The sequence below is a fragment of the Salvelinus fontinalis genome, chromosome 12 (assembly GCF_029448725.1).
Source record: "Salvelinus fontinalis isolate EN_2023a chromosome 12, ASM2944872v1, whole genome shotgun sequence".
NCBI classification, from domain to species: Eukaryota; Metazoa; Chordata; class Actinopteri; order Salmoniformes; family Salmonidae; genus Salvelinus; species Salvelinus fontinalis.
The window spans coordinates 60125069-60138064 of NC_074676.1; the positions used below are offsets into that span (position 1 = coordinate 60125069).

A 12996-nucleotide genomic window follows, 5' to 3' on the forward strand; every position below is an offset into this window, starting at 1 on the left:
CTCCGTCCCCTCTCTCTCCCCTCTCTCTCCCCCGTCTCCCCTCCTCTCCCCGTCCTCCTCCCCCCCTCTCTCTTGCCCGTCTCCCCAATCTCTCCCCCTCTCTCTCCCCTCTCTCTCTCCTCTCTCTCCCCGTCTCCCCTCTCTCTCCCCGTCTCTCCCCTCTCTCTCCCCGTCTCCCCCTCTCTCTCTCCTCCGTCTCTCCCCTCTCTCTCCCTCTCTCTCGCCCGTCTCCCCCTCTCTCTCCCCTCTCTCTCTCCCCTCGCTCTCTCCCTCTCTCTCCCCGTCTCCCCCTCTCTCTCCCCTCTCTCTCGCCCGTCTCCCCTCTCTCTCCCTCTCTCTCCCTCTCTCTCTCCTCTCACTCCCCCCGTCTCCCCTCCTCTCCCCCCGTCTCCCCTCTCTCTCCCCTCTCTCTCCCCTCTCTCTCTCCTCTCTCTCCCCCGTCTCCCCTCTCTCTCCCCTCTCTCTCTCCTCTCTCTCCCCGTCTCCCCTCTCTCTCCCTCTCCCTCTCTCTCGCCCGTCTCCCCTCTCTCTCCCTCTCTCTCCCCTCTCTCTCTCCTCTCACTCCCCCGTCTCCCCTCTCTCTCCCCCGTCTCCCCTCTCTCTCCCCCCTCTCCCCTCTCTCTCCCCTCTCTCTCCCGTCTCCCCTCTCTCTCCCCCGTCTCCCCCGTCTCCCCTCTCTCTCCCCTCTTTCTCCCCTCTCTCCCCTCTCTCTCCCCCGTCTCCCCTCTCTCCCCCCTCTCCCCTCTCTCTCCCCTCTCTCTCCCCTCTCTCTCCTGTCTCCCCTCTCTCTCCCCCGTCTCCCCTCTCTCTCCCCCCGTCTCCCCCTCTCTCTCCCCTCTCCCCTCTCCCCTCCCTCTCCCCCGTCTCCCCTCTCCCCTCTCTCTCCCCTCTTACTCCCCTCTCTCCCCTCTCTCTCCCCCGTCTCCCCTCTCTCCCCCCTCTCCCCTCTCTCTCCCCTCTCTCTCCCCTCTCTCCCTGTCTCCCCCTCTCTCTCCCCCCGTCTCCCCTCTCTCTCCCCCGTCTCCCCCTCTCTCTCCCGTCTCCCCTCTCTCTCCCCCGTCTCCCCTCTTCCCCCAGTGCTCCGTATGGTAAGTCAGTTGACATGTGGTCAGTAGGCTGTATCCTGGGGGAGCTGAGTGATGGCCAGCCATTGTTCCCAGGAGAGAGTGAGATAGATCAGCTCTTCACCATCCAGAAGGTCCTGGGACCACTGCCTACTGAACAGATGAAACTCTTCTACAATAACCCTCGATTCCACGGGCTGCGGGTAGGACAGGCTGGAAACTGTCTCTGCTCTTAGTACTCTATCTGTCCACCTCTTTCCCCCTCACTCCCCCTCACACGCCCTCTTACTCTTCTCTGCTTCCTGTTCGCTCCAACTCCATCTCTCTATCTCTGGTCTTATTTCAGTATTCCCTCTCTCTCCATCTCTTATCCCTTCCTCTCCCTCTCTCTTGCTAGCTGTGGCATGACTGATTGGATCACAGTGACACATCATTTGTCTCCATTCTGCCTTGAGGAGAGGTTCAGATCATTACTGACTTGCTGGTTGGCTGGCTGACAGGCTGGTTGACGGGAAGACTGACTGACTCGCTGGTTGACTAGCTTCCTGACTGGCTGGTTGATGGGCTGGCTGGCTGACCGGCTGGCTGGTTGACGGGCTGGCTGGTTGACTGGCTGGTTGACGGGCTGGCTGGTTGACTGGCTGGCTGGTTGATGGGCTGGCTGGTTGACTGGCTGGTTGACGGGCTGGCTGGTTGACTGGCTGACTGGCTGGTTGACCGCCTGGCTGGCTGACTGGCTGACTGGCTGGTTGACCGCCTGGCTGGCTGACTGGCTGACTGGCTGGTTGACGGGCTGGCTGGCTGACCGGCTGGCTGGTTGACGGGCTGGCTGGCTGACCGGCTGGCTGGTTGACGGGCTGGCTGGTTGACTGGCTGGTTGACGGGCTGGCTGGTTGACTGGCTGGCTGGTTGATGGGCTGGCTGGTTGACTGGCTGGTTGACGGGCTGGCTGGTTGACTGGCTGACTGGCTGGTTGACCGCCTGGCTGGCTGACTGGCTGACTGGCTGGTTGACCGCCTGGCTGGCTGACTGGCTGACTGGCTGGTTGACGGGCTGGCTGGCTGACTGGCTGACTGGCTGGTTGACGGGCTGGCTGGCTGACTGGCTGACTGGCTGACGGGCTGGCTGGCTGGCTGGATGACTGGCTGGTTGACGGGCTGGCTGGCTGACTGGCTAACTGGCTGGTTGACGGGCTGGCTGGCTGACTGGCTGGTTGACGGGCTGGCTGGCTGACTGGCTGGTTGACGGGCTGGCTGGCTGACTGGCTGGTTGACGGGCTGGCTGGCTGACTGGCTGACTGGCTGGTTGACGGGCTGGCTGGCTGACTGGCTGACTGGCTGGTTGACGGGCTGGCTGGCTGACTGGCTGGTTGACGGGCTGGCTGGCTGACTGGCTGGTTGACGGGCTGGCTGGCTGACTGGCTGACTGGCTGGTTGACGGGCTGGCTGGCTGACTGGCTGGTTGACGGGCTGGCTGGCTGACTGGCTGGCTGGCTGACTGGCTGGTTGACGGGCTGGCTGGCTGACTGGCTGGCTGGCTGACTGGCTAACTGGCTGCTGATGGTGGTAGAGGCATGAAACCCAAACCATGCTATGTGTGCATTTCAGTTCCCAGCAGTGAACCACCCCACCACCCTGGAGAGAAAGTACCTGGGGTTCATCAGTGGAGCCCTGCTGGACCTAATGAAGGTAAGGTCAGAGGTCAGGGATGCTACTGGGGTTAGGTTTAGGGTTGTACTGATTCACACTGAAAGTAGGGTATGACTCTCCATTCCATTAAAACACATGCCTCTATTGTAATGTATCTGTAATGTAGTGTAATGTATCTGTAGTGTAATGTATCTGTAGTGTAATATATCTGTAATGTAATGTAATGTATCTGTAGTGTAATGTATCAGTAATGTAATGTCTCTGTAATGTAATGTAATGTAATGTCTCTGTAATGTAATGTATCTGTAATGTAATGTAATGTATCTGTAATGTAATGTAATGCCAGGTATCTGTAATGTAATGTATCTGTAATGTAATGTAATGTATCTGTAATGTAATGTAATGTATCTGTAATGTAATGTAATGCCAGGTATCTGTAATGTAATGTATCTGTAATGTAATGTAATGTCTCTGTAATGTAATGTAATGTATCTGTAATGTAATGTCATGTATCTGTAATGTAATGTAATGTATCTGTAATGTAATGTATCTGTAATGTAATGTATCTGTAGTGTAATGTATCTGTAATGTAATGTATCTGTAATGTAATGTATCTGTAGTGTAATGTATCTGTAGTGTAATGTATCTGTAGTGTAATGTATCTGTAGTGTAATGTCTCTGTAATGTAATGTATCTGTAGTGTAATGTATCTGTAATGTAATGTATCTGTAATGTAATGTATCTGTAATGTAATGTAATGTAATGTAATGTATCTGTAGTGTAATGTATCTGTAATGTAATGTATCTGTAATGTAATGTATCTGTAATGTAATGTAATGTATCTGTAATGTAATGTATCTGTAGTGTAATGTATCTGTAATGTAATGTAATGTATCAGTAGTGTAATGTATCTGTAATGTAATGTATCTGTAATGTAATGTAATGTATCTGTAATGTAATGTAATGTATCAGTAATGTAATGTAATGCCAGGTATCTGTAATGTAATGTATCTGTAGTGTAATGTATCTGTAGTGTAATGTAATGTATCTGTAATGTAATGTATCTGTAATGTAATGTAATGTATCTGTAGTGTAATGTATCTGTAATGTAATGTCTCTGTAGTGTAATGTATCTGTAGTGTAATGTATCTTTAATGTAATGTAATGTCTCTGTAATGTAATGTAATGTCTATGTAATGTAATGTCAGGTATCTTTAATGTAATATAATGTCTCTGTAATGTAATGTCAGGTATCTGTAGTGTAATGTATCTGTAATGTAATGTATCTGTAATGTAATGTATCTGTAGTGTAATGTATCTGTAGTGTAATGTAATGTAATGTATCTGTAATGTAATGTATCTGTAGTGTAATGTATCTGTAGTGTAATGTATCTGTAGTGTAATGTAATGTATCTGTAGTGTAATGTAATGTAATGTATCTGTAGTGTAATGTATCTGTAATGTATCTGTAATGTAGTGTAGTGTATCTGTAGTGTAATGTATCTGTAATGTATCTGTAATGTATCTGTAGTGTAGTGTATCTGTAGTGTAATGTATCTGTAATGTAATGTAATGTAATGTATCTGTAATGTAATGTATCTGTAGTGTAATGTATCTGTAGTGTAATGTATCTGTAATGTAATGTATCTGTAATGTAATGTAATGTATCTGTAGTGTAATGTATCTGTAGTGTAATGTATCTGTAATGTAATGTATCTGTAATGTAATGTAATGTATCTGTAGTGTAATGTATCTGTAGTGTAATGTATCTGTAATGTAATGTATCTGTAATGTAATGTAATGTATCTGTAGTGTAATGTATCTGTAGTATAATGTCTATGTAATGTAATGTCAGGTATCTTTAATGTAATATAATGTCTCTGTAATGTAATGTCAGGTATCTGTAGTGTAATGTATCTGTAGTGTAATGTATCTGTAGTGTAGTGTAATGTATCTGTAATGTAATGTATCTGTAGTGAAATGTATCTGTAGTGTAATGTATCTGTAATGTAATGTATCTGTAATGTAATGTATCTGTAGTGTAATGTATCTGTAATGTAATGTAATGTATCTGTAGTGTAATGTATCTGTAGTGTAATGTATCTGTAATGTAATGTAATGTATCTGTAGTGTAATGTATCTGTAATGTAATGTATCTGTAATGTAATGTAATGTATCTGTAATGTAATGTAATGTATCTGTAGTGTAATGTATCTGTAGTGTAATGTATCTGTAATGTAATGTATCTGTAATGTAATGTAATGTATCTGTAGTGTAATGTATCTGTAATGTAATGTAATGTATCTGTAGTGTAATGCCAGGTATCTGTAATGTAATGTCTCTGTAATGTAATGCCAGGTATCTGTAATGTAATGTCTCTGTAATGTAATGCCAGGTATCTGTAATGTAATGTCAGGTATCTGTAATGTAATGTATCTGTAATGTAATGTCAGGTATCTGTAATGTAATGTATCTTTAATGTAATGCCAGGTATCTGTAATGTAATGTCTCTGTAATGTAATGTCAGGTATCTGTAATGTAATGTAATGTCTCTGTAATGTAATGTCTCTGTAATGTAATGTCAGGTATCTGTAATGTAATGCCAGGTATCTGTAATGTAATGCCAGGTATCTGTAATGTAATGTAATGTCTCTGTAATGTAATGTCATGTATCTGTAATGTAATGCCAGGTATCTGTAATGTAATGTCTCTGTAATGTAATGTAATGTATCTGTAATGTAATGCCAGGTATCTGTAATGTAATGTCTCTGTAATGTAATGTCAGGTATCTGTAATGTAATGCCAGGTATCTGTAATGTAATGTAATGTCTCTGTAATGTAATGTCATGTATCTGTAATGTAATGCCAGGTATCTGTAATGTAATGCCAGGTATCTGTAATGTAATGCCAGGTATCTGTAATGTAATGTCAGGTATCTGTAATGTAATGTATCTGTAATATAATGTCTCTGTAATGTAATGTAATGTCTCTGTAATGTAATGCCAGGTATCTGTAATGTAATGTCTCTGTAATGTAATGTCTCTGTAATGTAATGCCAGGTATCTGTAATGTAATGTAATGTATCTGTAATGTAATGCCAGGTATCTGTAATGTAATGTCTCTGTAATGTAATGCCAGGTATCTGTAATGTAATGCCAGGTATCTGTAATGTAATGCCAGGTATCTGTAATGTAATGCCAGGTATCTGTAATGTAATGCCAGGTATCTGTAATGTAATGTATCTGTAATGTAATGTAATGTATCTGTAATGTAATGCCAGGTATCTGTAATGTAATGCCAGGTATCTGTAATGTAATGTAATGTATCTGTAATGTAATGCCAGGTATCTGTAATGTAATGCCAGGTATCTGTAATGTAATGCCAGGTATCTGTAATGTAATGCCAGGTATCTGTAATGTAATGTCTCTGTAATGTAATGTCTCTGTAATGTAATGCCAGGTATCTGTAATGTAATGTCTCTGTAATGTAATGCCAGGTATCTGTAATGTAATGCCAGGTATCTGTAATGTCAGGTATCTGTAATGTAATGTCAGGTATCTGTAATGTAATGTCTCTGTAATGTAATGTATCTTTAATGTAATGCCAGGTATCTGTAATGTAATGTATCTGTAATGTAATGCCAGGTATCTGTAATGTAATGTAATGTCAGGTATCTGTAATGTAATGTCAGGTATCTGTAATGTAATGTCTCTGTAATGTAATGCCAGGTATCTGTAATGTAATGTCTCTGTAATGTAATGTCAGGTATCTGTAATGTAATGTAATGTATCTTTAATGTAATGCCAGGTATCTGTAATGTAATGTCTCTGTAATGTAATGTGTCTGTAATGTCAGGTATCTGTAATGTAATGTCATGTATCTGTAATGTCAGGTATCTGTAATGTAATTCCAGGTGTCTGTAATGTAATGTATCTGTAATGTAATGCCAGGTATCTGTAATGTAATGTAATGCCAGGTATCTGTAATGTAATGTAATGCCAGGTATCTGTAATGTAATGCCAGGTATCTGTAATGTAATGTAATGCCAGGTATCTGTAATGTAATGCCAGGTATCTGTAATGTAATGCCAGGTATCTGTAATGTAATGTCTCTGTAATGTAATGCCAGGTATCTGTAATGTAATGTAATGCCAGGTATCTGTAATGTAATGTAATGTCTCTGTAATGTAATGTAATGTCTCTGTAATGTAATGCCAGGTATCTGTAATGTAATGCCAGGTATCTGTAATGTAATGCCAGGTATCTGTAATGTAATGTAATGCCAGGTATCTGTAATGTAATGCCAGGTATCTGTAATGTAATGCCAGGTATCTGTAATGTAATGTAATGCCAGGTATCTGTAATGTAATGCCAGGTATCTGTAATGTAATGTCATGTATCTGTAATGTCAGGTATCTGTAATGTAATGTCTCTGTAATGTAATGCCAGGTATCTGTAATGTAATGTCATGTATCTGTAATGTAATGCCAGGTATCTGTAATGTAATGCCAGGTATCTGTAATGTAATTCCAGGTGTCTGTAATGTAATGTCTCTGTAATGTAATGCCAGGTATCTGTAATGTAATGTAATGCCAGGTATCTGTAATGTAATGTAATGCCAGGTATCTTTAATGTAATGCCAGGTATCTGTAATGTAATGCCAGGTATCTGTAATGTAATGCCAGGTATCTGTAATGTAATGTAATGCCAGGTATCTGTAATGTAATGTAATGCCAGGTATCTGTAATGTAATGTAATGCCAGGTATCTGTAATGTAATGCCAGGTATCTGTAATGTAATGTAATGCCAGGTATCTGTAATGTAATGTAATGCCAGGTATCTGCCACTATTGCATTGTCTTGGCTGTGTACTAAGGGTCGTTGTCCTGTTGGAAGGTGAACCTCTCTGTACTTTACTCTGTTCATCTTTCCCTTGATCCTGACTAGCGTACCAGTCACTGCCTCTGAAATACATCCCATGATGCTGCCACCACCAAATCAAATGTTGTTGGTCACGTATCATGCACATTTGTGGCCTGCTGGAGGTCATTTTGCAGGGCGCTGGCAGTGCACCTCCTTGCACAAAGGCGGAGGTAGCGGTCCTGCTGCTGGGTTGTTGCCCTCCTACGGCCTCCTCCACGTCTCCTGATGTACTGGCCTGTCTCCTGGTAGCGCCTCCATGCTCTGGACACTACGCTGACAGACACAGCAAACCTTTTTGCCACAGTTCGCATTGATGTGCCATCCTGGATGAACTGCACTACCTGAGCCACTTGTGTGGGTTGTAGACTCCGTCTCATGCTACCACTAGAGTGAAAGCACCACCAGCATTCAAAAGTGACCAAAACATCAGCCAGGAAGCATAGGAACTGAGAAGTGGTCTGTGGTCACCACCTGCAGAATCACTCCTGTTTTGGGGGGTGTCTTGCTAATTGCCTATAATTTCCACCTTTTGTCTATTCCATTTGCACAACAGCATGTGAAATTTATTGTCAATCAGTGTTGCTTCCTAAGTGGACAGTTTGATTTCACAGAAGTGTGATTGACTTGGAGTTACATTGTGTTGTTTAAGTGTTCCCTTTATTTTTTTGAGCAGTGTAGTCTGGGTCTAGTGTCACCCCCTTTGAAGAGGGGGATGACCGCGGCAGCTTTCCAATCTTTAGGGATCTCGGACGATACGAAAGAGAGCTTGAACAGGCTGGTAATAGGGGTTGTGTGCACGCCTCCTGAGTCGGACTAGAAGTCCACTCTGAGTACCTTTTCTCCACTGGTGATGTTTCGGGTCAACCTCTGGATTCAGTTCAATTGCCCTGGGGGGTACGAACAAAGGATCCTATTTGGGAAAGTCGTATTCCTGGTCGTAATGCTGGTGAGTTGCTCTGATATCCAAAAGTTCTTCCCTGCTGTATGTACTAATCAAAACGTTTTCTGGCCTAATAATGTAAGAAATAACACATAAACTAAAGACTGCAAAGTTGCATAGGGGCTAGCAGCACGGCTGCCCTCTATCGGCGCCAAGACTAGATAACCATTTCTTTTAGGTATCTTTAATGTGAGGTAATGTATCTCTAATGTAATATAATGTGTCTATATAATGTATTTGTAATGTAATGCATCTGTAATATCATGCATCTGTTATGTATCTATAATGCAATGAATATGTAATATAATGTATATGTAATGTGATGTAATGTTTATCTATAATGTATATGTAATATAATGGAATGTGTATGTAATATAATGTAATATATCTGTAATGTCATGTATATGTAATGTAGTGTATCTGTAATGTATATGTAATGTATATATATATATAAAACATTTTTTTTTTCACCTTTATTTAACCAGGTAGGCTAGTTGAGAACACGTTCTCATTTACAACTGTGACCTGGCCAAGATAAAGCACAGCAGTTCGACACATACAACAACACATAGTTACACATGGAGTAGAACAAACATACAGTCAATAATACAGTGAAAAATAAGTCTATATACAATGTGAGCAAGTGAGGTGAGATAAGGGAGGTGAAGGCAAATAAAATATATTAATAAATAAAAATATAAAAAAGGCCATGGTGGTGAAGTAAATACAATATAGCAAGTAAAAAAAACACTGGAATGGTTGGTTTGCAGTGGAAGAAGGTGGTATATAGGTATATATATAATGTATATGTTATGTAATGTAATATATATGTAATATAATGTATATGTCATGTAATATAATGTATATGTAATATAATGTATATGTCATGTGATGTAATGTATATGTAATATAATGTATATGTCATGTGATGTAATGTGTATATATAATGTATATGTAATATAATGTATATGTAATGTGTATATGTAATATAATGGAATGTGTATGTAATATAATGTATATATAATGTAATATATCTGTAATGTCATGTATATGTAATGTAGTGTATCTGTAATGTATATGTAATGTAATATAATGTATATCTAATGTATATGTAATATAATGTATATGTAGTGTGTATATATAATGTATATGTAATATAATGGGATGTGTATGTAATATAATGTATATATAATGTAATATATCTGTAATGTCATGTATATGTAATGTTGTGTATCTGTAATGTATATGTAATATAATGTATATCTAATGTATATGTAATGTAATATAATGTATATATAATGTATATGTAATATAATTGATTGTGTATATAATGTGTATATATAATGTAATGTATATCTAATGTATATGTAATGTAGTGTATCTGTAATGTAATGTAATGTATCTGTAATGTAATGTCTCTGTAATGTAATGTAGTGTATTTGTAATGTAATGTAATGTAGGTTATCTGTGATGTATCTGTAATGTAATGTATCTGTAATGTAATGTAATGTATATCTAATGTAATGTAATGTCTCTGTAATGTAATGTAGTGTATCTGTAATGTAATGTAATGTATATGTAATGTAATGTAGTGTATCTGTAATGTAATGTATCTGTAATGTAATGTATATCTAATGTATATGTAATGTCTCTGTAATGTAATGTAGTGTATCTGTAATGTAATGTATCTGTAATGTATCTGTAGTGTAATGTATCTGTAGTGTAATGTATCTGTAGTGTAATGTATCTGTAGTGTAATGTATCTGTAGTGTAATGTATCTGTAGTGTAGTGTAATGTCTCTGTAATGTAGTTTATCTGTAATGTATCTGTAATGTATCTGTAGTGTAATGTATCTGTAGTGTAATGTAATGTAATGTATCTGTAATGTAATGTAGTTTATCTGTAATGTATCTGTCTTGAATGTGTCTGTAATGCAATGTAGTTTATCTGTAATGTATCTGTAATATACCTATAATGTAAGGTATCTAATGTATATGTAATGTAAGGTATCTGTAATGTATTGTAACTCTAATGTAATATATCTGTAATATAATGCAATGGATCTGTAATGTATTGTATATGTAATGTTATATATCTGTAATATACCTGTAATGTATTGTATCTGTAATATACCTGTAATGTATTGTATCTGTAATATAACTGTAATGTATTGTATCTGTAATATAACTGTAATGTATTGTATCTGTAATATAACTGTAATGTGTCTACAATTTAATATATAGTATCCGTAATGTATCTGTAGTGTAATGTATCTGTAATGTATCTGTAATGTAATGTGACTGTAGTGTAATGTATCTGTAGTGTAATGTATCTGTAGTGTTATGTATCTGTAATATACCTGTAATGTATTGTATCTGTAATGTATTGTGTATGTAATGTAATATACCTGTAATGTATTGTGTATGTAATGTATTGTGTATGTAATGTAATATACCTGTAATGTATTGTATATGTAATGTATTGTGTATGTAATGTAATATACCTGTAATGTATTGTATCTGTAATGTATTGTGTATGTAATGTAATATACCTGTAATGTATTGTATATGTAATGTATTGTGTATGTAATGTAATATACCTGTAATGTATTGTATCTGTAATGTATTGTGTATGTAATGTAATATACCTGTAATGTATTGTATATGTAATGTATTGTGTATGTAATGTAATATACCTGTAATGTATTGTGTATGTAATGTAATATACCTGTAATGTAATATATCTGTAGTGTAATGTATCTGTAGTGTTATGTATCTGTAATGTATTGTGTATGTAATGTAATATACCTGTAATGTATTGTATATGTAATGTATTGTGTATGTAATGTAATATACCTGTAATGTATTGTGTATGTAATGTAATGTTTCTGTAATATACCTGTAATGTATTGTATATGTAATGTTATATATCAGTAATATACCTATAATGTATTGTATCTGTAATATAACTGTAATGTAATGTTATGTATCTGTAATATACCTGTAATGTATTGTATATATAATGTAAGTTATATGTAATGTAAGGTATTTGCAATGTAATGTGTAATATGACTGTAGTGTAATGTATCTGTAGTATAATGTTATGTATCTGTAATATACCTAGTGTATTGTATCTGTAATGTATTGTGTATGTAATGTAATATACCTGTAATGTATTGCATCTGTAATGTATTGTGTATGTAATGTAATATACCTGTAATGTATTGTATATGTAATGTATTGTGTATGTAATGTAATATACCTGTAATGTATTGCATCTGTAATGTATTGTGTATGTAATGTATTCTGTATGTAATGTAATATACCTGTAATGTATTGTGTATGTAATGTTATATATCAGTAATATACCTGTAATGTATTGTATATGTAATGTTATATATCAGTAATATACCTATAATGTATTGTATCTGTAATATACCTGTAATGTAATGTTATGTATCTGTAATATACCTGTAATGTATTGTATATATAATGTAAGGTATATGTAATGTAAGGTATTTGCGATGTAATGTATATGTCATGTAATGTATCTGTAATATAACTTTAATGTGTCGATAATGTAATATAAAGTATCCGTAATGTATCTGTAGTGTAATGTATCTGTAATGTAATGTATCTGTAATGTAATGTAATGTATCTGTAGTGTAATGTATCTGTAATGTAATGTATCTGTAATGTAATGTAATGTATCTGTAATGTAATGTATCTGTAATGTAATGTAATGTATCTGTAATGTAATGTATCTGTAATGTAATGTAATGTATCTGTAGTGTAATGTATCTGTAGTGTAATGTATCTGTAGTGTAATGTATCTGTAGTGTAATGTATCTGTAGTGTAGTGTAATGTATCTGTAGTGTAATGTATCTGTAGTGTAATGTATCTGTAGTGTAATGTATCTGTAGTGTAATGTATCTGTAGTGTAGTGTAATGTATCTGTAGTGTAATGTATCTGTAGTGTACAGACTGTGAACTGTAGCTGGAAACAGACTGTGATCTGTAGCTGGAAACAGACTGATCTGTAGCTGGAAACAGACTGAGCTGTAGCTGGAAACAGACTGATCTGTAGCTGGAAACAGACTGATCTGTAGCTGGAAACAGACTGATCTGTAGCTGGAAACAGACTGATCTGTAGCTGGAAACAGACTGATCTGTAGCTGGAAACAGACTGATCTGTAGCTGGAAACAGACTGATCTGTAGCTGGAAACAGACTGATCTGTAGCTGGAAACAGACTGATCTGTAGCTGGAAACAGACTGATCTGTAGCTGGAAACAGACTGATCTGTAGCTGGAAACAGACTGTGATCGCAGTGGGCAGCACAGTGCTGTTGCTGCTGTTCTTGTAGGCGATGACTTACTGAGAACATTCAGCACACTATCTCACCCCTAACTACTGCATCCT

The 12996-nt window shown here is 38.4% G+C and overlaps 1 protein-coding gene across 2 annotated transcripts in view; it reads left to right on the plus strand.

Moving 5' to 3' along the window:
* Positions 1–12996, plus strand: part of LOC129867662 (cyclin-dependent kinase-like 5) — a 177435-nt gene that overhangs the window by 85076 nt on the left and 79363 nt on the right. For both annotated transcript variants that reach the window (XM_055941238.1, XM_055941239.1), the window contains exons 9-10: positions 1078–1267; positions 2672–2752. In XM_055941238.1, coding sequence (XP_055797213.1) covers positions 1078–1267; positions 2672–2752 — 271 coding nt within the window. The remainder of the gene's footprint in view (positions 1–1077; positions 1268–2671; positions 2753–12996) is intronic.